The 27,029-nt window shown below is 41.7% G+C and overlaps 1 protein-coding gene and 1 pseudogene across 1 annotated transcript; one reads left to right on the plus strand and one right to left on the minus strand.

Moving 5' to 3' along the window:
- Nucleotides 1-745: 745 nt before the first annotated feature.
- On the plus strand, nucleotides 746-26,623 carry PGBD1 (piggyBac transposable element derived 1). Its single transcript, XM_012742081.2, has 7 exons — nucleotides 746-1,390; nucleotides 3,987-4,396; nucleotides 6,443-6,599; nucleotides 13,277-13,365; nucleotides 18,648-18,777; nucleotides 19,438-19,534; nucleotides 23,190-26,623. The coding sequence occupies exons 2-7, from the start codon at nucleotides 4,001-4,003 to the stop codon at nucleotides 24,751-24,753; spliced, it is 2,433 nt and encodes an 810-aa protein (XP_012597535.1). The 5' UTR covers nucleotides 746-1,390; nucleotides 3,987-4,000; the 3' UTR covers nucleotides 24,754-26,623.
- On the minus strand, nucleotides 20,870-22,138 carry LOC105858742 (ATP synthase peripheral stalk subunit OSCP, mitochondrial-like; annotated as a pseudogene).
- Nucleotides 26,624-27,029: the final 406 nt, after the last annotated feature.

Consider the following 27,029-nt stretch of genomic DNA (forward strand, 5'->3'; position numbering starts at 1 on the left):
TTGCCAAGACTCAGAATAAAACAAGATGTCCTTCAGCAGGTGAATGGATAAATACTGGGTCTGTTTTTAAAACGGCATTTTATATTTTTACTATTGAATTGAACATATTTTCCCATGTTAATTGGTCATTTAAGATCTTGTTTTTGTGAATAACCATGTTCACTTCCATTATTGATTTTTTTCTAGTACAATCTCCTTTTATTTTAGACAGAAGTGCCTTAAAAATTAATAAGGAACTGCACATCAAAATTTTGAATGCCCATATCCTTTGACTGATCAGTTCTAATAATGTATGGCATTTGTCCTAGAAATATACTCATAAAAGAATGTAAAGGTATTGAATAGTGTTTCTTACAGCATTGCTTTTAAAGAAAAAATATGGCCTAAGGGATAGTTAACTAAATTATGGTACACTCATACAATAGAATACTATATAGTTGTTAAAGAATAAGTTAATATGGAGATATCTCCAAGCTGTCTTAACTGAAAAGAGCTAAGGTGCAAAATTATATTGTGACCTCATAATTGTTTTAAAATACACAAACTTATTCACTAAACAAAATGTTTATTGAGTGCTACTATATAGCAGGTAATGTCGCTGGAAGATATACACAAAATATTAACAATGGTTAACTCTAAGTGTGTAAGGACACTTTTCATTTTATAGTCTTTATGCAGCTTGAGTTTTTATTGTGCATATATAACCTGTATAGTTAAAGAAAATAAGTGGTACTGCTTGCTGTATTGTAATTATTTATTGATCTGTCTCTCCCACCAGCCTGTGATAACCCCAGACAGAGATGCGGCTTTGTCTTCACCATTCTGTGCCTTGTAATTGAAATGATTTACATAAATGTGGAGCGTGTGCGCCAACCGGATGGGCCTGGGGTCTGGCAGGCGGGGGAGAAGCGCCTGGTTCGGGCGGGAGGTGGCAGAGGGGGTCCTCCCGGGGCACCAGAGAGACGAGCAGCTGCGCTCCTAGAGAGGCACGGAACTGGCCGGACACCGCGCTGAGCTGCCCCGCGGCGACAGGCGAAGCCCTCGGCCCCCGCCCGCCTACGGGAAGAGCTGGCGAGACCCGGGCGCGCCCACGGTCGGGGCTCTGAGGAGGCGGCCGGCACACCCGACTGTGGAGCCCTGGGCCACTTCGCTCCCATGGGAGCCTTTCACGAGGTCGGCCACGTCTTTATTGTGCACTGTCCCTGAACTTTTGGTCTGTTAAACAACACTTAGACATTGAGTGCCCACTGTGAGACAAGCGCTGTGCTAGTTCCTGGGATGTGATCTCAGTCAGATACGTTCTGGCCCCGCCGGACTGTCCTGCTGCTGGCGTCTCAGGTACGTCTGCGCGCATTCATCAAGAAGCCCATCAGTATTTGTTGAATACCAGGTACGTACCGCGCTTACAGAGTCTATGCAGAGATAAACCCTCGTCCTCAATAAGCAGGGGTGGGGGGGTCTGTAATACAAGATTGGGTGGTGGTGCAGTTGTCCGTGGTAACACCCCATTTCCACCTATGTGGCTTACAGGACAGAACATTCTTCCCTGGCTCTGCATTAATTTTGGGGTTGGCGAGGGAAGGTTTTACATAGGTAATTTGCTCTGGGTCTTGGGAAGTTACAGTTAGAAGGGCAGTCCTGGCTGTAAAGTATAAAGTGAATAGAAATATTTGAGTACTCAGCATGGCAGTGACATGAGGAATTTAGGAAGACTATGGCTTTCTGGAAGGTAGGAAGTGTGTCTTTTATTCTAGAGTTAGTTTTATGCCTGGAAAATAATGAGGTGCTCCGTAAATCTTTATTGAGTAACAAACAAACCAGTAAAATCCAGTAAAGATCAGTTCCTGAGGAGTTTGAATTTAGTTCAATGAGGATTAATTAAAACTCATTTTTTGGAGGTTTGTTGAATATAGTAAGAATTGTGCTTTAGGAAATATTAATCCAATGACAATGGGTGGTGGTGGGGGGAAGTTGGACAGGAATACCCCGCAGAAAATTATTGTAATAGTGAATGAAAATGGTAATAAAGGAATAAAAAGAAAGGCATAGCTGCAAGAGACATTTTGAAGAATTGACTGCACTCAGAGTTGATTGTATATAAAGGCTGATTTTAAGACTGAATGCATGGGCCGGGCGCGGTGGCTCACGCCTGTAATCCTAGCTCTTGGGAGGCCGAGGCGGGCGGATTGCTCAAGGTCAGGAGTTCAAAACCAGCCTGAGCAAGAGCGAGACCCCGTCTCTACTATAAATAGAAAGAAATTAATTGGCCAACTGATATATATATAAAAAATTAGCCGGGCATGGTGGCGCATGCCTGTAGTCCCAGCTACTCGGGAGGCTGAGGCAGAAGGATCGCTCGAGCCCAGGAGTTTGAGGTTGCTGTGAGCTAGGCTGACGCCACGGCACTCACTCTAGCCTGGACAACAAAGCGAGACTCTGTCTCAAAAAAAAAAAAAAAAAAAAAAGACTGAATGCATGGAATGATGATGATGCCAGTAGAAATGGAGAAATACAGAGTGAGTGCAGTTTTGAGAGTCTCTGATTTTAGTTTGGGCTGTGTTGAAATTATAGTGCAGGAGAGGTCCACAGGTGCTGGCACTTCAAGATGTGGGTTTGGACTGTGAAAGGCAGGTTGGAGCCAGATAGCGATTTGAGTCTTCTTGGAACAGAGATATATTGAAATTGTGACTAATGAGATCACAAAAGGAGAAAGTAAGTGAAGGGAGAGGAAAAAAGAACGTGATGCGTATATACTTTCAGTTATCTATTGTCACATCAAAAATAAATTAAAACTCTAAATTTAGTGGCTGAAAATAACCTCAGCTGCTTATTTCTCAGGATTCTGTGAGTGACTAGGCAGTTCTATTGCTGATCTCACCCAGAGTTACTCATATAGCTCATATAGCTGTATTCAGCTGAGGAATCATCTGAGCACTAGTCCCAGCTGGGCTTAAGCTTGGGTGTCTTGGTTCTCACCCACAGGACCTCTCTGCATGGCTAGCTTGGGCTTCCTCACAGCATGGCAGTTTTGTGACAGTGTGCCAAAGAGCCACAGGGGCACTTCCTCTTACAGTGTCATTCTGCCGTATTATATTGGTCAAAGCAAGTCATAGGCCAGCACGATTCCAGGGAAGGAAAAATAAACTCCATCTCTTGACAAGAATAGCAGCAAAATCTCATTATAAAAGGTATTTGAGGATGGGAGACTTTGGAAGTGGTCTACCACACCTACATTTAAAGTGGAATATTCAATGAGAGATACACAGACAGATGACCTTTGAGACTGTATTATTTGTTCATGAAGTCAGCCATTTAGCTCAATGGGTAAAATTATCCCTTCTCCCCAGCTAACGTGTAAGCTGCTCAAGCATTCTTATTGTTAACCCTTCTTCCTTCATATCTTACACATCCCTAACCTCTGGGCTCAACTCCTTTAGTGTTCAAGATATGTTTCTGAGGCCAGGCGCGGTGGCTCACGCCTGTAATCCTAGCTCTCTGGGAGGCCGAGGTGGGCGGATTGCTCGAGGTCAGGAGTTCGAAACCAGCCTGAGCAAGAGCGAGACCCCGTCTCTACTATAAAATAGAAATAAATTAATTGGCCAACTAATATATATACAAAAAATTAGCCGGGCATGGTGGCGAATACCTGTAGTCCCAGCTACTTGGGAGGCTGAGGCAGGAGGATTGCTTGAGCCAGGAGTTTGAGGTTGCTATGAGCTAGGCTGACGCCATGGCACTCACTCTAGCCTGGGCAACAAAGCGAAACTCTGTCTCAAAAAAAAAAAAAAAAAAAAAAGATATGTTTCTGATTAAATTCACTGATATAGAGGTAAGCAGGTTCAGCTTTTGAGCTTTACCTAGAGCGGGGAAACAAGTATATTGCATAGAGTTTTGAATCTCTTATAATTTGCATATTACTGATCAATTCTTACACCTCAGATGTACATTTGTGAACATAGACCCCAGCTAAGTGAATCTTTTTCTAGCCTCTAAGCTCATCATGTATGAAGCTTTGCCAGGCCCTGCTCTTGAAAATGAAGATGGCTCTGTAAAAGTGAAGGAGGAAGATCCCACCTGGGAGCGGTTGTGCAATGCACAGGAGGGCAGTTCCCACACTCAGGAGCTTTGCCGCTTACGCTTTCGACAGTTCTGCTACCAGGAGGCTTCTGGGCCCCGGGAAGCTCTGGCCCAACTCCGAGAATTTTGCCACCAATGGCTAAGGCCAGAGATGCACACCAAGGAGCAGATCCTGGAATTACTGGTGCTCGAGCAGTTCCTGAGCATCCTGCCCAAGGAGCTCCAGGCGTGTGTGCAGATGTATCCTCTGGAGAGCGGGCAGGAAGTAGTGACGGTGCTGGAGAATCTAGAGACAGGACGTGGAGACACAGGACAGCAGGTAGGAAGAGAATGTATGTGGTGGTATGGGAGAAGAAACGGGGGACATGTATCTGTTAATTTTTAACTTTTTATTTTGAAATACTTTATAAGTTATAGAAGTATTGGGAGAAGTAGTCCTAGTTTCTCGGGAGGCTGAGGTGGGAGGATCACTTGAGTCCAGGAGTTCAAGGCTGCAGTGAGCTGATTGTGCCACTGCGATCAAGCCTGGGTAGCAGAGCGAGACCTTTTTCTGAGATCTAAAAAAATAATAAAATAAAATAAAGAAGTATTGGGATAGTAGTTTAGAGAAATCCTGTGTACTTTTCAGCCAGATTCACCAGTTGTTAACATTTGTTTCATGATGTGCCCACTCCCCCACCCCGTGCACACTCTTGTGCAAATGAGTGCATATTCTCTGTTGCTCTGTGTGCATTTGTATGTATAAACACACACACACACACACAGGTTTTGTTTTTTCTCAAACCATTAGAGAATTAATTGCAGACATTATGTCTCTTTACCTATATTTCTAAAAGATCAAGAATATTCTCTTATATAACCTGAATACGGCAATCAAGTTTAGGGAAATTAAAATTGTTATTGTTATGATACTATCATATAGCACTAGTTTTTATTTAGATTTTGCCATGTTATCCCAATAGTGGTTTTTATGGCAATTTCTCCCCAATCCGGAATACAAGCCAGTATCACATATTGCATTTAGTTGCTGTGACTCTTTATTCTCCATTAATTTGGAATACCTGCTCAGTCTTTCTTTTTTTTTTTTTTTTTGAGACAGAGTCTCGCTTTGTTGCCCAGGCTAGAGTGAGTGCCGTGGCGTCAGCCTAGCTCACAGCAACCTCAAACTCCTGGGCTCGAGTGATCCTTCTGCCTCAGCCTCCCGGGTAGCTGGGACTACAGGCATGCGCCACCATGCCCGGCTAATTTTTTATATATATATCAGTTGGCCAATTAATTTCTTTCTATTTATAGTAGAGACGGGGTCTCGCTCTTGCTCAGGCTGGTTTTGAACTCCTGACCTCGAGCAATCCGCCCGCCTCGGCCTCCCAAGAGCTAGGATTACAGGCGTGAGCCACAGCGCCCGGCCTTCTGCTCAGTCTTTCTTTATCGTGACATTGACATTTTTTTTTTTGAGACAGAGTCTCGCTTTTTGACCAGGCTAGAGTGAGTGCCGTGGCATCAGCCTAGCTCACAGCAACCTCAAACTCCTGGCCTCAAGCAATCCTTCTGCCTCAGCCTCCCAAGTAGCTGGGACTACAGGCATGCGCCACCATGCCCGGCTAATTTTCTCTATATATTAGTTGGCCAATTAATTTCTTTCTATTTATAGTAGAGACAGGGTCTTGCTCTTGCTCAGGCTGGTTTCGAACTCCTGAGCTCGAGCAATCCGCCCGCCTCAGCTTCCCAGAGTGCTAGGATTACAGGCGTGAGCCACCGCGCCCGGCTGACATTGACATTTTTGAAGAATATAGGCCAGTCTTTTGGAGAATGTCCCTCAATTTGGGTTTGTCTTGTATTTTCACACGATTAGATCCAGGTTGCACATTTTAGCTAGAGAACCACAAAGGTGATGGTATGTTCTCCTCAGTGCATTGCTTCAGGAGGCTCATGGTGATGGTTTGTCCTACCACTGAGGAGGTTACTGTGGTATCTGTCAGATTTCTTCAGTAGAAGGTGACCATTTTCTCCTTTGTAATTACTAAGTAGTCTATGGGAGACATTTTGAGACAGTGTATATACCTTATTCCTTATTAAACTTTCACCAACTAGTTTAAACATCAATCTGTTTTTTGTTTTTGTTGTTCTGGGCAGGAATCCTTTGCCTGTCTTGTCTGCCTTGTTTGCTGCTGTATCCCCAGCATGTAGAACAGGGCCTGGCTCTTAGTAGGCATGCGGTCCATATTTGCTGAATGAATGAATGTTTCTTCGTTACTTGCTGCTTCTTTAAAGGATTAAATGGAGCTTGCCCTGTATTCCCTTGGGGAAATCCCTAACTGCTAGTTCTCACCAGGATGCCTTTTTGATGTAGATCTTTTGTCCACAGGCCTCTGTCTACATTCAGGAACAGAACATGCACCTAGAGGTGACAGATTATCATGGAGTCTCTTTGGAATGTCAGAACCTCCAGCTTCTGCCTGGTGAAAGTACCCTGAAGTGTGAACCTCCACATCTTCACCAAGAAAACCCCCAAGAAGTGAGTGGTAAGTGCCAGAGGGTGAGTTTAGTGAGAACACTGGGAGCTGGCCATTGATAGGAACTTGTTTATCTGTGTCCTCAAGTTTTTGTATACCTTGTAAAATGATTACTGCAAGCTAAATAACATATCTATCTCCTCACAGTTACCTTTTTGTGTATGTACAGTAAGAATACCTAAGATCTACTTTCTTAGCAAATTTCAAGTATACATTATTACTATAGTCACCATGCTGTACCCTAGGTCTCCAGAACTTATTCATCTTATAACTGCAAGTTTGTACCTTTTGACCAACATCAAGTTTTGTTTTTTTTGTCTAATCCTATATCTAAGCAAACTTTTTAAAACTTATGAAATTGAGCCAGGTGCGGTGGCTCACGCCTGTAATCCTAGCTCTCTGGGAGGCTGAGACAGGCGGATTGCTCAAGGTCAGGAGTTCAAAACCAGCCTGAGCAAGAGCGAGACCCCGTCTCTACTATAAATAGAAAGAAATTAATTGGCCAACTAATATATAAAGAAAAAAAAAATTAGCCGGGCATAGTGGCGCATGCCTGTAGTCCCAGCTACTCGGGAGGCTGAGGCAGCAGGATTGCTTGAGCCCAGGAGTTTGAGGTTGCTGTGAGCTAGGCTGATGCCATGGCACTCACTCTAGCCTGGGCAACAAAGTGAGACTCTGTCTCCAAAAAAAGAAAAAACAAAAACAAACAAAAAAAAAACTTATGAAATTGTAAAATGTTAGAATTCTAAGATCTTCTTTGTTTTGTTTTGTTTAAAAGATAGAGTCTCACTCTGTTGCCCGGGCAACCTCAAACTCCTGGGCTCAAGCAATCCTACTGCCTTAGCTTCCCGAGTAGCTGGGACTTCAGACATGTGCTACCATGCCCAGCTAATTTAATATATATATATTTTTGTTGTTGTTCAGCTAATTTCTTCCTATTTATTTATTTTTTTTAGTAGAGATGGGGTCTTGCTCTTGTTCAGGCTGGTCTCAAACTCTTGAGCTCAAATGATCCGCCCACCTCAGCCTTCGAGAGTGCTAGGATTACAGGCATGAGCCACCACTCCCAGCCTCTACTATGTTTCTATTCTACATTTTTAATTCTGTACCTATGGATGTTTTAAATATTTATTTGATAACTTTCTACAAATTTATCCTTTCCCCCATGGTAACATTTTCCTCAGTATCCTCTCTGCTTCTAATCTTTCAATCATTTTAAATGCAGCTTTAGGTATAAACAGTCTCTCCTCTCCATTTGGAGCTCTCTCACCCTTGTGTAGGGCTTTCTTACTTTCCATATTTGGGCTTCTCCTCTAGATAAAGCATTCCAACTGTTGGTTATATTTCAGCTCTGTGGAGGCCTCTGGCAGTAGGGTAAGCCATGCAAAGAATGCAAAGTCTGTGTGTGCAGATTCATTGAGAGAGCATACGAAAGCACACAGACACTCCTTTTCAAAGAGGAGATCTTAGAACTTTATAGAAGAATATTTTTAACTCTTAAGGGGAGAGGATGCTACCATTTTCCCTCCAGTATTTGTTGAAAGCTATTGCCTCTCTTCCCTGGAAAATACATGTACATAAAAAGTTCTGCACATGATTTCAGGGGATTGGTTTACCAATCACCATATTATTGATCTGTGAATACTGATATTTTGATAGTAAGGACAGAATAAATGGTTCATATAATCAATGATATGAGAACATTAGAGGAAAATAAAATGTATAGGGCTCAGATTATTTGTGATATTTACCTTTGCAGCATAAATAGAATTTGATATTTTCCTATGTACATGGTTGATTGTCCTATTATATTTCTTCAGTTGCAAAAATCCACCCCTGCATGAAGCCCCAATGTTTTACTTATGTGAATAAGTTTATAGGTGGTAAAGAGCTCTACAGTCTTGGGAGTTGGGAAAGTTTTCCCAGAGTGGCGAGCCTAGTATTGAGCCTTGAAGGATGGCAGGATTTGGAGTGGAGCAAAAAGGAGATAAAGCATTCTCATTTACCTTTGAGATTATGAACATATATCTGCTGAAATTGATTTTATTTCCTTTTGATTAGAGAAGAGAGAGGGGTAATGAAGAATGGAGGTGAGTGGTTGTCGGAATAGTGATGGTAACTGACAGATAACAGTGGTCATAGACTATAAGACTGTTTAATGTAAGTGAAGACTTAAAAAACTGCATGAGATGGCTCCTAGAGCTGGACTCCAGCATTCTGGGCAGAGGAGTGTTTTCCCTTGATCCTCTAATCCCCCCATGAAGATGTACCACTGCAGTGGTATGTACGATATGAGAATAAAGATACTCTAAAGATACTCTCTGGTCCTTCAGAAAGTACATCTAGTCATTCTCAAGGCCTTTTTATAACCTCTTATCCCTCCCAAATTTTCTGGAGACTCAGGCTAAGGACTGGCCTGCCTAGTAGTTATAAACCCAGCACATTTCTCCAGGTTACTTAAGACCAGATGAACTGAAGATCAGATTTCCAGGCATAGCTGCATCCCTTCCTCCTATGCTGGTATTTTCAAAAGATAATAAGTCAACCAACATGGCTAAAGGGCAGGGTTTCTTTAGGGAAACATTGAATAGGGGGAATGGGAAGTTAGTTGGGGCCATATTAGAGGTCTTTAAATTGGAACCAAGAAGTTTAGACTTCATCCAACTTGGCTTTGATAAAATTGGGTGTCTTTGAAGCCCTTTTCTAAATCAAAAATATGATTTCCTTTTCTAAATAAAAAATATGATTTTTAGCAGTTCTGCTATTTGTATGTGCATGATATTTCATTCTCACCTGTCATGAGATACTAGATTTATTAATAAAATGAAAACTCTTGAATATTTTTGCCAGTCTCAATTGTAATTGATTCTTAATGTCAGACACATTGTTAAGTGTTTAGATATGTTGGTGGAGAAATAGAAGGGACCTTGAGATATCATCTGATTCATTGCAACTGAACCCCATTTTCTGGCAATGTATAGCAATGTAGTGTTGTTTGTAATGAACTTTCAAATGCTTGAAAACATTTTTTTGCCCCTTTCCCAGGCTTAATTATAAGGGCCTTCTAATGCCTTTTACCTCAGAAGCAAATACAAGGTCTGATCTGATCTTTGCTCTCAAATTTTCTCTTGCCTTTGATCCCTTTCCTCACTGCATTATATCTTTGCCTCCTTCCATTTTCTGTTGCCACCTTCTCCCTTCTCAACTTAGCCCTTTTTCTATCAGCAGATCTGCTTTATTTTATCACTGTGCTCTTTAAGCTGTTTGGTTTGGCATAGTAAAAGTGAATTGAAGAAAGGCTTTTTTTTTCCAGCAAGCTATATTATCTTTAGAAATGAAACAACTGCAATAAAAAGATTCCACAGTGATCCATTGAGTCCAGAACAAAGAAAAGTGATGCTATCTATGTTCTTTGTTATATTTTGGGTTAGAATTACCACATGAGCTCTTCATTTGGTAATTTTGTGCTCCTTGTATTATTGCTTATCTTGAAAAATAATAATACCTTGCATTAAATGGGGTCTTCCACTTTATAGAGGGCTTTTGTGTTCATTATCTCATTTAATCTTCATTAACTCTGTAATGTAGACTGTGTCCTTATTGTACAGATAAGGAATTAGAGATTTAGAGAGGTTGTAACAGGCCCAAGGTCACACAGCTGTAACTGTGGCCCAGTTCTTTTGATATAAAATCCAGTCTATATCTGCATTCTATTTCTCTAGTTAATCTATAAATATATCGAGAGCAAAACACATAGCTTGTACCTCTATTCTTTGCATCAAGTACATTATTGTGCATATTGTCAATGTTCAGTTAAGGTTTGATGCTGATGATTGTTTTGGTTTCTGCAGAATTTAGGCCTTCTCTCTTCCTTCAGGTATCTTGGTTGGCTGTTTTCTGGCCTTTAATTCTCCTGCCCCTGCCCTCTACCTGTCTACTCTGTCTGTGACCTCATTGTCAGGCAACTCCTTTCTCATATTCAGATATTTCAAAGCTATCTCTTTCAGGAAATCCCATCCTCATCCCTAACCATGATTGGACAGTTTAAAGAGGGAACTCTGGCTACTCTAACAATTTTTGAATTCCTAAAGATACAGATGTTCTCCTTATAGTCAGTATTTCAAGGTGAACCTTAAATACAAAAATTAACAAATGAAACATGTCTGACCACAGTGTCTTACAGTCTTATCAATCTAGCTCTGATTTTGTAGTATTTCAGATACTTCTTGGGTTAAGATAGTTTACAAAATTGCCTCCTCTCATTATCCAAGGAACACTGTTTTTGTCTTGAATTTTTGATGCTTAGGCATTAGAGCAATTTTAGGAGGAAAAGAATTTCACATTGTGATATGGTATTTTGGCATCTGAATGATGTAATCTCTGCCTTCATTCTGCATATCTCAGGAGCAGGCCAATGCTTTGCTAGAGGCCAGTAGCCTTGGGCCTCTGCCCTTAGTTTCTGTTAGAACTAGAATTCTTCACTTTCTAAACTTAGCAGGCTGGAGCTGAGCCTTGTGTACCCCTCTCAGGGCTGTAGGAATGCTCCTGTCGTTGTTGTGTGGTAGCTACAGCAGTCCAGATCTCAGTATTGTCCTTCATGGTAGAAAACAGAAAGCATGATATTCTAAGGGTGGTATGAACTGGGGGCCTGGAAGAGCCACTTTGCAGCACCCATCATCCCCCTGTTCCTGGTACTCTGCAACTGAGAGAAGCATTACCTCCCCAAGTTGCAGGACAGGAGGAAGCGAGTCCAGAAAGAAAAGTCACAGCAAAGAAGGACTTCCAGAGGTATGAATCCATGCTCTGCCACCTGCCAACTGTGTGACCTGGGCAAGTTATTTAATAGATCATTCAATTAGTCAGTCAACAATTATCTGTTTGATTTCTGTCCACTTTGGACTCAGCTTTGATCTCTCTGAATCTACCTAAGATAAATGAAGACAATAACTTGGACTTTTATGATTATTGTGAGGATTGGAAATCATCTTTTTAAGTAACCACACAGTGGCTGGCACTGTGCAGTCATCATCACTGGTTTTTTTTTTTTTTTTTTTGAGACAGAGTTTCACTTTGTTGCCCAGGCTAGTGTGAGTGCCATGGCATCGGCCTAGTTCACAGCAACCTCTAACTCCTGGGCTCAAGCAATCTTGCTGCCTCAGCCTCCCCAGTAGCTGGGACTACAGGCATGCACCACCATGCCCGGCTAACTTTTTCTATATATATTAGTTGGCCAATTAATTTCTTTCTATTTATAGTAGAGACAGGGTCTCGCTCTTGCTCAGGCTGGTTTCGAACTCCTGACCTCGAGCAATCCACCCACCTCAGCCTCCCAGAGTGCTAGGATTACAGGCGTGAGCCACCGCGCCTGGCCATCATCACTGTTTTGATTATTGTAGGTTCCTTTGGGGTCAGCATCTCCTAACATGGCAGTTTCTCAAAGGCTCTTCTAGCTCATGGCTAACATCTCTTCTCTTTTTTTTTTTTTTTTTTTTTGAGACAGAGTCTCGCTTGTTGACCAGGCTAGAGTGAGTGCCGTGGCGTTAGCCTAGCTCACAGCAACCTCAAACTCCTGGGCTCAAGCAATCCTTCTGCCTCAGCCTCCCGAGTAGCTGGGACTACAGGCATGTGCCACCATGCCCGGCTAATTTTTTTTTTTTTTAGATATATGTATTAGTTGGCCAATTAATTTCTTTCTATTTATAGTAGAGACGGGGTCTCGCTCTTGCTCAGGCTGGTTTCGAACTCCTGACCTGGAGCAATCCGCCCGCCTCGGCCTCCCAGAGTGCTAGGATTACAGGCGTGAGCCACCGCGCCCGGCCATCTCTTCTCTTTATTTTTGCATCTTTATTTCCTTTCCTCTCTCTTCATCTTCCTCTTTTCTGCTTTCCTGTTTCCCCTTTGCCTTATCTCTCTCCTGTTTTTTCTTTCATTGCTCCATTCTCTGCTTGATCTTTCCTTTATTAAATGTTTCCTCTTCCCCTCTCTTTATTTTCATCTGTGATTTTTAATTTTTCTTTATATGTGTAAAAGTGCATCACTGTAAAGCGCCTTCTGAGTTCATAAACCCCACTCAATTTTGTGGGTGGGAGACCCCCGTGGTCTGTCAGGTTAGAATTCCTGACAGAATAAAAGCGGTTGTGATGCTCTATCTCAAAGGGCAAGATGTCCATCTTAACTTATGGATGTTTAACAAACATAAGAAATTTGGCCAGGGAGGCTGGATTCCCAACAAAGTGAACTCTTAACCACTTCGGTACGACGCTCACCAGCCGTGAAACCTTGCCCACAGCCGGCACTCATAGTCCCCAGGATAGTTTGTGCTGTGCATTGACAACCAATCCGTTTTGCTCTTGTGTGATGAGGAAAGCTTTAAAGCATTGAAAGCTTGTTTTACTTTACAGGCAGCTTTACTTGTAATGTAAATCAGAATAAGTAACATATATACAGGGTTTTACAGAAACGTAGAAAAAAAAAAAGAATAAGTAACATATATGTTTTTATTATGTTATTTTTAAATGTTCACAATTTTATTTTGATAAATGAAAAATTAGAAAAGTCATATCACGGCTGTCGGCTAAAGTCGCTGTGCACGTTCATCTGTGGCTATCGACTATAGTCGACGCTTATACCGAAGTGGTTAAAGGTCATCACGTCTCACTTAGGACTCTCGTCTCCTCTCTCTACAGGGCCTGTTCCCCAGGGACTAGCCCATCTCCAGGAAGAAAGCCCCAGAGACAAGGCAGCAGTACTTGAGTTTAACCCAGCCAGGTCCCAGGTGAGGAGGGTGCCCAGGCTTGTAGGAACTTCAGTGGTGGCCCTTTCCTCTTTCTGGCCACCTGTTGTTTGCCCTTTTCTTGGCTGACACTTGTCACCCTGAGAGGCTTTCAATCTCTTTGCCTTCATGTTGTCACAGAATATCACACCATGTGTATATCAGCCAAGGAGCTGATACTGATTACATGCCATTGCTTCATTTCATACTATGTTTAAGAGTCACATCCAAATCTCAAGGCATGGGAGTGAGAGGTGGAGTTAGGTCCCTGGTTTCAGAAAGTACCTGCACTCATTTGATGCTGAGTGACTGATGTTTTGTCTTTTGGTGTCTCTGGTTTTTCTCCCCAGCCTGAGACCTTTTCTCACACTCCTTTATGTTCTCAGTGTTTGCCACATATCCAATCAGTCTTTGGTTATGATAATGGAAAAATTCTGTATATCCAAGATAAAACTTCTTGTGAACTCACTCACGGACAATTGAATTTCAGCATGAGTTTTGGTGGGGACAAAACACATCCAAAGAGTATGGCTCTTTGTAGATGTACTAAAATGAGGTCATAATGGATTAAGGTGAGCCCTAAATTCAATGACTGGTATCCTTATAAGAAGCCCATGTGAAGACAGAGAGACACACAGGAGAATGCCACATGACAACTGAGGCAGAGATTCGTCTGATGCATCTACAAGCCAAGGAACACTAAGATTTGCTGACAACCACCAGAAGCTTGGAGAGAGGCAAGGAAGCTCTCCCCTACAGCTTTCAAACAGAGCATGACCCTGTTCATACCTTAATTTTTGAACTTCTAACCTCCAGACAAGTGAGAATAAAATTCTGTTGTTTTAAACCATTTGTGGTACTTTGTTATGAGAGCCCTAGGAAACCAATATAGATTTCAAGACAAATTACAGATTAAAAAGGGGGAGAAAATAAGGAGGTGTGACATTACAGACATGTATCCTTTCACTGCACTCTGCTTTATTGCATTAGCAGATACTACAGTTTTTACAAATTGAAGGTTTGTGGCAACCCTGCGTCAAGCAAGTCTATGGGCATCATTCTTCCAACAGTATGTGCTCACTTCATGTCTGTGTCACATTTTGGTAACTCTTGCAGTATTTTAAATTTTATTATTATTATCATTATCTCTGTTATGGTGATCTGTGAACAGTGGTGATCTTTGATGTTACTATTATAATTGTTTTGGGCATCATGAACCACACCATATAAGACAACAGAATTAATTAACAAATGGGGTGTGTGTGTTCTAACTGATCCATTGACCAGAATCTGTTCCCCCATCTCTCTCCCTCTCCTTGGACCTTCTTATTCCCTAAAACTCAACAATATTGAAATGAGGCTAGTTAATAACCTTCGAAGTGTTAGAGGGTTAATAACCCTCTAAGTCAGGGGTCCTCAAACTTTTTAAACAGGGAGCCAGTTCACTGTCCCTCAGACCATTGGAGGGCCGGACTATAGTTTAAAAAAAACTATGAACAAATTCCTATGTACACTGCACATATTTTATTTTGAAGTAAAAAAACAAATGGGCAAAAACACCCACATGTTTTTGCATATGGCCAGTGGGCCATAGTTTGAGGACGCCTGCTCTAAGTGTTCAAGTAAAAGGAAGACTCTCACATCTCTCACTTTAAATCAAAAGCTATTATAGAAATGATTAAGCTCAGTGAGGAAGGCATGTACAAAGCTGAGATAAGCCAAAAGATAGGCCTCTTGCACCAAATATCCAAGTTGTGAATGGAAAGGAAAAGTTCTTGAAGGATATTAAAGGTGCTACTCCAGTGAACACACTAATGATAAGAAAGCAAAACAGCATTATAGCTGATATGGAGAAAGTTTGAGTGGTTTGCATAGATCAAACCATCAACATTTCCCTAAACCAAAACCTAATCCATGGCCGGGTGCAGTGACTCATGCCTGTAATCCTAGCACTCTGGGAGGCCGAGGTGGGCAGATCATTTGAGCTCAGGAATTTGAGACCAGCCTGAGAAAGAGCGAGACCCTGTCTTTACCAAAAATAGAAAAAATTAGCCAGGCATGGTGGCGCATGCCTGTAGTCCCAGCTACTTGGGAGGCTGAGACAGAAAGGATCGCTTGAGCCCAGGAATTTGAGGTTGCTGTGAGCTAGGCTGATGCCATGGCACTCTAGCCAGGGCAACAGAGTGAGACTCTCTCAAAAGGAAAAAAAAAGCCTAATCCAGAGCAAGGTCCTAAATTTCTTAAATTCTGTGCAGGCTGAAAGAGGTGAGGAAGCTGCAGAAGAAGAGCTAGCAGAGGTTGGTTCATTATATTTAAGGAAAGAAGCTGTCTTCATAACATAAAAGTGCAAGGTGAAGCAGTAGTTGCTGATGTAGAAGCTACAGCAAGTTATCCAGAAGATCTAGCTAACATCCTTGAGCAATACTAAACAACAGATTTTCCATGCAGATGAAACAGCATTATATTGGAAGAAGATACCACTTAGGACTTTTATAACTAGAGAGAAGTTAACGCCTGACTTTAGAGCTTCAAAGGACAAGTTGACTCTCTTGTTAGGGGTTTATACAGCTGACAACTCTAAGTTAAAGCCAGTGCTCATTTATCATTTTGAAAATCCTAGGGCTCTAAGAATTATGCTAAATCCACTCTGCCTGTGCTCTATAAATGGAGCAACAAAGCCTGGATGACAGCATATTTGTTTAACAGTATGACTTACTGAATATTTCCAGCCCACTGTTGAGACCTATTGCTGAGAAGATTCCTTTCCAAATATTACTGTGCACAGACAATGCACCTAGTTACCTGGTCACACAAGAGCTCTGATAAAGTTATATAAAGAAATTAATGTTGTTTTCTTGCCTGCTAACACAACGTCCATTTTGCAGCCTGTGGATCAAGAAGTAATTTTGACTTTCAAGTCTTATTACTTAAAAATACATTTTATAAGGCTATCGTTGCCATAGTGATTCCTCTGATGGATCTGGGCAAAGTCAACTGAAAACCTGGAAAGGATTCACCATTCTAGATGCCATTAAGAATATTCACGATTCTTGAGAGAAGGCCAAAATATCAACATTAATAGGAGTTTAGAGGAAGTTGATTCCAACCCTCATGGATGACTTCAAAGGGTTCAAGACTCAGTGGAGGAAGTGACTGCAGAAGTGGTAGAAATAGCAAGAGAACTGGAACTAGAAGTGGAGCCTGAAGATGTAACTGAATTTCTTCAATCTCATGATAAAACTTTAATGGATGAAGAGTTGCTTTTCATGGATGAGCAAAGAAAGTGGTTTCTTCTCCTTCCTCTTCTTTTTCTGCCCCCCGCCCCCCACTTTTCAGCAGACCAGACTCGACTGAAAAGAAAGTGGTTTCTTGAGATGGAATTTACTTTTGGTGAAGATGCTGTGAACATTGTTGAAATGACAACCAAGGGTTTAGAATATTACATAAACTTAGTTGATAAAGTGGCAACAGGGTTTGAGAGGTTTGATTCCAGTTTTGAAAGTTCTACTGTGAGTAAAATGCTATCAAACATCATCATATGTTACAGAGTAATCTTTCATGACAGGAAGAATCTATCAATGCAGAAAACTTCACTGTTGTCTTATTTTAAGAAATTGGCACAGCCACCCCAGCCTTTAGCAAGCACCACCCTGATCAGTCAGCAACTGTCCAACATCAAGGCAGGGCTCTCCACTTGCATAAAGATTACAACTCACTGAAGGCTCTGATGGTTGTTAGCAATTTTTAGCAATAAAATATATTTTAATTAAGGTATGTACATTGGTTTTTTTTTTTCCTGAGACAGAGTCTTACTTTGTTGCCCAGGCTAGAGTGAGTGCCGTGTCATCAGCCTAGCTCACAGCAACCTCAAACTTCTGGGCCCAAGCAATCCTCCTACCTCAGCCTCCTGAGTAGCTGGGACTACAGGCATGCGCCACCATGCCTGGCTAATTTTTTCTATATATATTAGTTGACCAATTTATTTCTTTCTATTTATAGTAGAGACAGGGTCTGTCTCGCTCTTGCTCAGGCTGGTTTCGAACTCCTGACCTCGAGCAATCCGCCCACCTGGGCCTCCCAGAGAGCTAGGATTACTGGCATGAGCCACCGCACCCGGCCTACATTGGGTTTTTTTAGACATAATACTCTTGCACACTTATCAGACTACAATATAGTGTAAACATAACTTTTATGTGCACTGGGAAACCAAAAAAATTGTGTGACTCACTTAATTGTGATACTCTATTGCAGAGGTCTGGAACTGAACCCGCACTATCTCCAAGGTATGCCTATATTTAAATGAGGTGGGCTTTTTAGTATTAATGTCAAAATAATTCTCTGTTTGAAGTTTGGGATGGGGTAGTGATACGGTAAAGAGAAAACATATCTTCTGTTTTAAAACTCCCCTCCTTGTCAAAACAGACATTTGCTCTGTTAAAAGACTGAGCACTGTATCCTTTTTCAGGCAATGAGAAAGAGAGCGTAGATTGGGAAATGAAACAAACTATCAAGAGGTTAATAAAAAGCCATTTGGTAGGCCTTTGGAGATAGTGTCATACAAAGATAGAATACCACAGACAACTCCCAAAATAAATAATTTCAGGGTGTGATTTTTCAACCTAGAAATCGTATCATTGCTAGGTTTGAAATATTTTAAAATAATCTTTACTAATGAAATTCAGTGAGATCATTAATGAAATTTAGTGAGATGTCTGCATTTATATTAGGTTCCAAATCTGTTTAAAAGGAGTCTCAAGATTCCTCCATTAGTTATTTGTAATTGGTTTAATTGTATTTGTAGTAGCTGTAATATTGTTTTTCAACCAAATACCTAGTAGAAAATGCTATAAAACATGGTGTAAATAAACTATTGTGACAGTGTCTTTATTCTATGTAAACTTCCTTCTTTGTAATGTTCTTGAATTACCAGCGTTTTTAGTTTCACCCTGTGAAAACTCTGTTATACTTAAGTGTATATTGATTGTAGGTTTGGTTCAGCAGGCCACTTGAAAGTCCTACAGGATGTGGGACAGTTCTTTGTAGTGTGGGACCATCCCACACGTTGCAGGATGTGTAACATCTCTTGCCTCACCTTATGAATGGCATTGGCACAAGGTGGTGGGCATCATTGTTATAACCAAAAATGTTCCCACAAATTTATAGAATGCCCTGAGGGGTTGGTACCACTGGTCTACAGTGTGGTATTCAACACCCTTCACACCTGGATCCCCTAGCCTTACCACAGTGAAAAGTAAGAGGCTATTTTTTTTTTTTTATTTCTTTAGACATCAGTGAAGACTGAGGAAGAAACAGCCCAGGTCCCTGCCCCACAGGAGTGGCCACATCTAAGTCTGGCTCAGAGGAACCTCTGTGGAAACTCAACTCAGGAGAAGGCTGCAAGCCTTGGTCTGATGAGTAAGGATAGGCCTCTGGCTGGTCCCCTGCCTGTGCTCTCCACCCCTGACCCTGAATTGGCCATTGGAAGACCACATTTCCCTCACCCTTTTCTTCCATTCTTCTGGCCTCTGCCTGCTGACTTTTCTCAGCTCTTACCATTTTGTATCCTTTCCAATCACATTTTCTTCTTCTGTTCCTACTCACCCAGCTTAATGATTCTTGTTATCATCTCTGCTCATCCCTCCCTATTCTCTCATTCCCTCAGTGACTCCTCCTTTGTATCCCTTTTTCTTCCCTAGCAAGCCTTCCATTTGACTTGTCATTTCAGATATCCCTTCATACTTGGAAGCCCCATGAACACCTCTGCCTGTTCCTTTCTTCTTTACTTCAGAGGAAGTTCTCTTTACTCTCTGAAAACACTACTGTTCATGTTTAATTTTCTTTAAATGTGCTCTGCCCTGTTGGACCCTCTCCCAGCTGGGCTCTTGTGCCATAATTGACCTTTCTTATCACCTTCCCATACTGTGCAATATTTTGTAGGATTTATGAAACTGTATACCCCTGAGACACCTGTTGATTTGTTGTTTGGTTTAATTTGGAACATCTATTCCTTATCTTGGAGGTTGTTTTTTCAAAATTTATAGATATGACATTCAAATCATTAATGTATTATTTTAGCTGAAGAAATTATAACTAAAGATGGATTGTTTAATGCAAAGCAAGAAACTTCTGAAGAAATGAAACAAGGTTGGGAGGCCTCGGGAATACCCAACAGGTGAGTGACCATGGTCCTGAGTCGGCCAAATCCTGGAGACATAAAAAGAAATCAGAATGAAACTAGAGAAACCAGTTGGTCAAGAGCCTGCTTCCCTGAAATAATAGAGAATGAGTGCCACTGTCACTTCTGTGATCATAGGAGGCCTGATGCCAAGAACAGGACTTATTGAATATTGTCAACATACAATAATTATACAAAACCTTCATTTGGCAGTTTCCTCTAAGAATACTATCCTGACCCAGGGTATCCTGCTTAATCACTCTTCCTGGGCTCCCTTACATACTTATGGAACTGCAGATGAAGAAGCGAGAAGGCAGAGGATGTAGATGAGAACGAAGACTGCAGGTGAAGCTGCTATGACAGTTAAGAAAGAAACATCATCAGAACCAGAAGAGGACTTAGTGAGGACAAGTAGGGTATTTTCAGCCATCATAGGAGGACTCAAATAAGGAATAGATCAAAAGGAATGTAGCTGATAAAGGAAAACTTAATGATAGTAGTGGGCACTTCATAAATGTTGGTTGTGGAAATGAGTTAATATTAACATAGATACTGCTAAAGCAGGGACCAAATCACAAGCAGAGGGTTGGCTTCTGGTGAGGCCATTAACTCTTCAGAGACTTAAGAAAAGAGGAGAAAGGAAATAAGGCAGGATAATTAGGCTAAAGAGCAGAGCAGGGAACAGGACCTTACTGACATTTGCTCATCTTGGGAAAACAGGGAACTAAATCTCAGCTAAATAGAACTATCTTGAAGCTCAAGAAGAGAAGTGAAATTTTTCATCTCTTTCATTAACCTAGTGAGGACTAAGCCAAGCTCCACTAAGGAAGAGAAATAATGTTCAGTAACATAGTGCAGAGGTATAACTGGAGAATAGGAATCTGTTACCGTGCCTGTTGGGGGCATTCAGCACCAGCTAACTGAAACCGTGACTCATGACTCATAGTGCCTATAAGAATAAAGATATCTTATTGTTTCACTTAACAAAAGCCTGAAGGTAGGCTGTTCTAGGTTTGGTGCAGCAGCTCAACCATTATGTCAAAGATCGAGCCCCACCTACACCCTTGCATCCCTCCTCTAGTCCCCTACTGCCACCCTACTTTCTTACCTCACTCACTCTTTTTCCCATTTGCTTCCTCACAATATTGAGGAAATATTAATACACTATATCTCTTGAGATTTTGATTTCAGCAGTGGAAAGGTTCAGTGTCATGACAGGATTCACTGAAGAGGTGGATGGATGTCAGGGAACTCTTTTTTTTCCTGTTCTGGAAGCATTTTATTGTTGCTTCAAGTTTAAGAATTTTCACTAATGACAGAAAATCAACACTTTCAGATAATCTCTTGCATAGCCCTGCTCAGCTTCTGAATTGTGCAGACATGTCAACAAATTTCTCCCGAATACGAACAATCATTCCACCCATGATTGACGAATCAGTCTTAACCTCCAATTTCAATAGTTGGCCTTGACTTAGGAAACTTTTCAGGACTGTTTTTAATTCAGAGAGGCTTCTTCTAAAGGAGATGCAGTGGTCACTGTGCAGAGTACCTCTCCACGGTGGACACTCATCATAGTAGAAAAGGCAAAAATGACTCCTTGGGTGTTGTTTAAGCGGCCTTTTTCAGCAAGCAAATTAATCAGGTTGGACATGAGGGGAGAAAACTTCTTTTGCTGTCATGTCATTGAGGCTTTTCACTTTAACAGAATGTTTCACATAGGGATTCAAAATAGCAGTTCTGGGAGTTCGAGGCTTTGAGATTGCTGTGAAGTAGGCTGACACCACGGCACTCTAGCCTGGGCAACACAGTGAGACTCTGTCTCAAAAAAGGGAAGGAAGGAAGGAAGGAAGGAAGGAAGGAAGGAAGGAAGGAAGGAAGGAAGGAAGGGAGGGAGGGAGGGAGGGAGGGAGGGAGGGAGGGAGGGAGGAGAGGAAGGAAGGGAGGGAGGGAGGGAGGGAGGGAGGAGAGGGAGGGAGGGAGGGAGGGAGGGAGGGAGGGAGGGAGGAAGGAAGGAAGGAAGGAAGGAAGGAAGGAAGGAAGGAAGGAAGGAAGGAAAGGAGGGAGGGAGGGAGGGAGGGAGGGAGGGAGGGAAGGAAGGAAGGAAGGAAGGAAGGAAGGAAGGAAGGAAGGAAGGAAGGAAGGAAGGAAGGAAGGAAGGAAGGAAAGAAGGAAACTAAAAATAGGAAGAAAAAAAATTAGCCAGGCATGATGGCACAGGCCCATAGACCCAGCTACTTAAGAGGCTAACACAGGAGGATCGCTTGAGCCCAGGAGTTTGAGGTTGCTGTGACCTAGGCTGACTCCACAGCACTTTAGCCCAGGCAACAGAGTAAGACTCTGTGCACCCATCCCTCCCCCCCCCCCAAAAATAGAAGCAACCATTTGGGGTTCCTTCAGGAGTTGTGGTACTCTCAACAGCTCCTTTTCTACTTGTTCCAGCTTATTCTGTTTTGATGCAGCAGAATAAAGAGCAGTGGCGTAGCAACCTTCAACACCATATATCTGAATAGGTGGCCTCACAAGCTTGGCAAATGACCTGACCACAGAGGTACTGAAGCATTGCACCTGACGGGAGAGCCCGGACACTGATGGGACGGCCATCTTCTCTTGGGTGGCTGTAGGTCAAACCCAAGTTGGAAGAGAGAGGGCTCAGGGAACTGTTTATGATGGTTGTGTTGAAAATACATAGACATCGAAGACACCCAGGATAATAAATGCTTTAAGCAAACATATGTAGTGTAAATTATACTAAAATATACTCTTTTCACTGCTTTTTTGCCTCTGTCTTCTAAAACTAGACTAGTTTACTGATAGAACACTAGTAAACAAAATGCAAATATCTAGAAATAAGAAAGAAGTTTGTGTAAAATAATGCTTTTCATCTTAGTAACTTTAGCTTTACTTCCTTGTAAATCTCATAAAAATCAGTTCAAGTGCAATGAGCTGAGTTTCTTTTTTGTTTCTTTCCAGAGCAGTATGTCCACCAGATAAATGTAGAACTAGGAAAAGCTAAGTCCTGCCACGTTCAGAAATTCTGTGAGAGGTGTGAGGATCCCCAGTAAATAACAACCTTCTTCCTTGTCTAAGTTCCAAACCAATTGACGGGGACACAGGAGTAAAACAGATGGTTCTGGAAGCCTCAACTCTATTACTGACAGACACTAGAGTGGATAAAGCAGCTCAGAGGCAGAGCTAAATAGGCTCGTACTAGCAGAGGACAAGTGTGGCAGATATCCCCCTGCACAGTTGTGCCGATGCAACTTGGGGCAAAAGGGAGCATGGGAACCTTCTCCTAAAGAGGACAGAGGGAGGGGCTGCACCATGGATGCCCAGTTCCTTTCCTCAGATTCAACAATTTCTTACACCATGAGAAATTAGTGAGAGGTAGAGGCCAGAAATGTTAAGTCTAGCCAAAGTCCTCCCCATGGAAACATGAGGAGTGAGAAGTAAATAATCCTCTCCTGCCAAAAGATTTAGGCTTTAGTGGATTTCTCATGTATTAAAGAATAACACTGAGGATGTTTTTTTTTCCTTCTATGTTGTCCAGGCTGTATTCAAGCTCCTGGGCTCAAAAATCCTCTGGCCTGAGCCCCCCAAGTAGTTGGGAAAGACTGAGGATTTTTATAACATATGTTCTTTTTTTCTTTCCCAGAGATCATGTACCCCAGATCCCTTATATTCCTGTCCCTACTGAAAGGACAGTTACACATTTGAACACTCTGAAGGACCGTCACCCAGGTGACTTATGGGCCCGGACGCACATTTCATCCGTAGAATATGCTGCAGGAGATATTACCCGAAAAGGGAGAAAAAAAGACAAAGCTCGAGTGAGTGAACTACTACAAGGCCTTGCATTTTCTGGTGACTCAGATGTGGAGGAAGATCATGAGCCTGAGACTCAGCCTGCTCAAAAGAAGCTAAAGGTGTCAAGTGTCCCAGAAAAGAATTGGACCAAAAGAGACATTAAACCCAACTTTCCAAGCTGGTCAGCGCTGGATTCTGGACTTTTGAATCTCAAGAATGAAAAGTTGAACCCAGTAGAGCTCTTTGAATTATTTTTTGATGATGAAACATTCAACTTAATTGTCAGAGAAACCAATAATTATGCTTCTCAGAAAAATGTCAGCTTGGAAGTCACAGTTCAGGAAATGAGGTGTGTGTTTGGTGTTCTGCTTTTGAGTGGATTTGTGAGGCGTCCCAGAAGGGGAATGTACTGGGAAATCCCTGATGCTGATCAGAACTTGGTTAGAGATGCTATCAGAAGGGACAGATTTGAGTTGATTTTCTCATACCTGCACTTTGCAGATAATGGCCATCTAGATCAAAAAGATAAGTTTACAAAACTGAGGCCTCTCATAAAGCAAATGAATAAAAATTTCCTCTTGTATGCTCCCCTAGAAGAATACTATTGCCTTGATAAGTCAATGTGTGAATGCTTTGATAGTGACCAATTCCTGAATGGAAAGCCTATTAGAATTGGCTATAAAATTTGGTGTGGTACAACCACACAGGGTTATCTGGTGTGGTTTGAACCCTATCAAGAAGAATCAAGTATGAAGGCGTATGAAGATCTTGGCCTTGGGTTAGGTGGAAATCTAGTGATGAACTTTGCTGATGTTCTTTTAGAAAGAGGTCAATATCCCTACCACCTGTGTTTTGATAGCTTCTTTACAAGTGTCAAACTAGTGTCAGCCTTGAAGAAGAAGGGAGTGAGGGCAACAGGAATGATTCGTGAGAACAGGACTGAAAAATGCCCCCTTATGAATGCAGAACATATGAAAAAAATGAAGAGGGGGTATTTTGATTTCCGAGTGGAAGAAAATGATGAGATAATTTTGTGTCGTTGGTATGGTGATGGCATTATCAGTCTGTGCTCCAATGCTATAGGCATAGAACCAGTTAGTGAGATAAGTTGTTTTGCTGATGATGAAGAGATCCCTCAGATAAGTCAACCATCCATAGTGAAAGTGTACAGTGAAGGCAAGGAAGGTGTAGCTAAAATGGATCAAATTATTTCCAAATATAGGGTGAAAATAAGAAGCAAGAAATGGTACTCAATTTTGGTGAGCTACATGATTGATGTAGCCATGAACAATGCATGGCAACTACACAGAGCCTGTAACCCAGGTGCCTCTCTAGATGTCTTGGATTTTCGGAGATGTGTTGCGCATTTCTACTTGGAACACAATGCTAATCTGTCAGATGAAGGCAGATAAATGGGCACAATGTAGACATTAACAAGAGATAGCAAAATGATAACTACACATTAGATTGTACCCTTCCAAAGCAAATCTGATGTATGTAGTGAAATTAAGTAATTCAGTAATATTTTAAAAATCAGACATTTATATAGAGTTTCAAAGACCTGTAACAAATAATGTTAAAAATTATCTGTGAAAATGTTGAACTCCAGTGGTACCCTTTCTCTATGTCTAATTTTGTGTCAGACATGTGGGGAAGCATTTCTGTGTTTCATTGACTATTTTATGCATTTAAAGAATGAAATCCAGTATCCAGCCTCTTTTAAAAAAAATTCTCTGGAGAATGCTTTTTATTTTTTGAGACAGGGTCTTGCTTTGTTGTCTAGGATAGAGTGCAGTGGCATCATGATAGCTCAGTGGAACCTCGCACTCCTGGGTTCAGGTGATCCTCCTGCCTCAGCCTCCCGAGTAACTGGGACTACAGGAAAGTGCCACAACACCCAGCTAATTATTCTATATTTAGTAGAGATGGGGTCTCGCTCTTGCTCAGTCTGGTCTCAAACTCCTGAGCTCAGGCAATCCTCCCGCCTCAGCCTTCCAGAGTGCTATGATTACAGGTGTAAGCCACCGCGCCCGGCCGCATATGTTCTAAAGTGAAGGTGTCTTAAGCACTGCCCAGTCATTCTCAAAAGGTCACTTCCACACTTGTTCATGGTGAGGGCCATAGTTAATTCTCTCATGTCTATGCTGGTTAAACTAAACATAGGTGACTCAATCTATACAAAACAAACACAAAAATAAACACAGGCTATGATGGAATGATCGAACAAACAAGAAGCCAAACATGAGAATAAATTCTTTGTCTCCTGAAGGAATCATAGATGTTAATTCTGACTACATATCTTCATTCATTCCATGAATACATATTTCATATGTATCAACTGAGTGAGAAGATGGATAGAGAGAATTTTGATGAGAGGGGAAATGAATAAAAACGGGCCCAAAGATTACTTACATGTCTCCAGCTGGCAGTACTTTCATCTTAGAGGAAATTTTGCTTCTGACTAGTCTTTGGAATGGGGCATGGTTTTGGAGGTTCTTATTTGAACTGGGTCTTTTTCCAGGCTGCAGCTGATTGACTAACAATACCTGCATTGCCCTCAGAAGTAATTATTCCTTCATGATTATGTCCTTTTTATGGAAATGGGCTGGACCCTGAATCAGTAGGTTTCCTTAGAAATTATTATGAGAATTAGGACTAAATCCTCAGAGAAGAGACTTGTGGGACATAGGGCAGGAGGAGAGGAATCAATGTTTCATTAGACCATTTGAGGGCTACAGGGGTGATATTCAAAAGTTGAAAAGAAAAGCACCAATAACTGGTAACTTTACCTTGGCTCAGTAGAGACTGAAGTTTCTCAGACATATTCTGCCCTTCCCACTCCCCACCAACTTGTTTGCTCCATGCCTCTTGTTCTGGCTCTATACCTCCAAGCCTTCTACCTATCTATCTGCCGTCTTGATCCATCAATCTTTCTCTTCTACTTGCCCAACAAGGTCACATCCTCTTCACTTTCTGGGTGACTTTCTCTCACTGAGGTCTGGAGTTCCTCAGGCAGGATGGTCAGCAACTGCTCCAGCGCCAGCAGCTCCAGGTGTCGTCAGGCTACAACCTCTGATGGCAGATCTTGCAGAGATTGCTCAGAGTTACTCAAGGCCCAGGGCAATCATGGTAGCAGAGGTACCCGAAGTGCTCTCTATAGATTTCCTAGTATGAAGGACTCTTTCCTCGAAGTCTGGATTCCTGATTCCATGCTGTAGCCAAGCTGTCTTTATCCACCTTGATTTTTCAAGCCCTTGTCTATACCTCAAGGAACTGACATGGCTACAACTAGGACTTCTCTTGGTTCTCCAGATAGTCCGAGCCTAGAAAATTTAGTAGCAGGTCTATTCTGCCTAAAGTCTGGGATTCAGAAAGACTCCTATTCAGCATCTAGTCTTCAGGGGTAGTCCTCATTTATTAAAAAATGAAATATATAATAAATATATATATGTATATATAAACACACACAGAAGGGATTAGTATCCAAAATACAAAAAATTTCTACCCACTGATAAGGAGAAGTTAAAAGCCCAAAGATACCATTATAAACCCAATGGCTTGGCAAATATTTTTAAGTTTGATAATGGGCAAGGAAATAAGATAATAACCATACTGTGCTGGTGGGAATGTAAATTAGCACAGCCAATTAGAAGGCACTTTAGTAGTTTTAAAATTCTATTAATAAATG

Source organism: Microcebus murinus, chromosome 15, assembly GCF_040939455.1.
Source record: "Microcebus murinus isolate Inina chromosome 15, M.murinus_Inina_mat1.0, whole genome shotgun sequence".
Lineage (NCBI taxonomy): Eukaryota > Metazoa > Chordata > Mammalia > Primates > Cheirogaleidae > Microcebus > Microcebus murinus.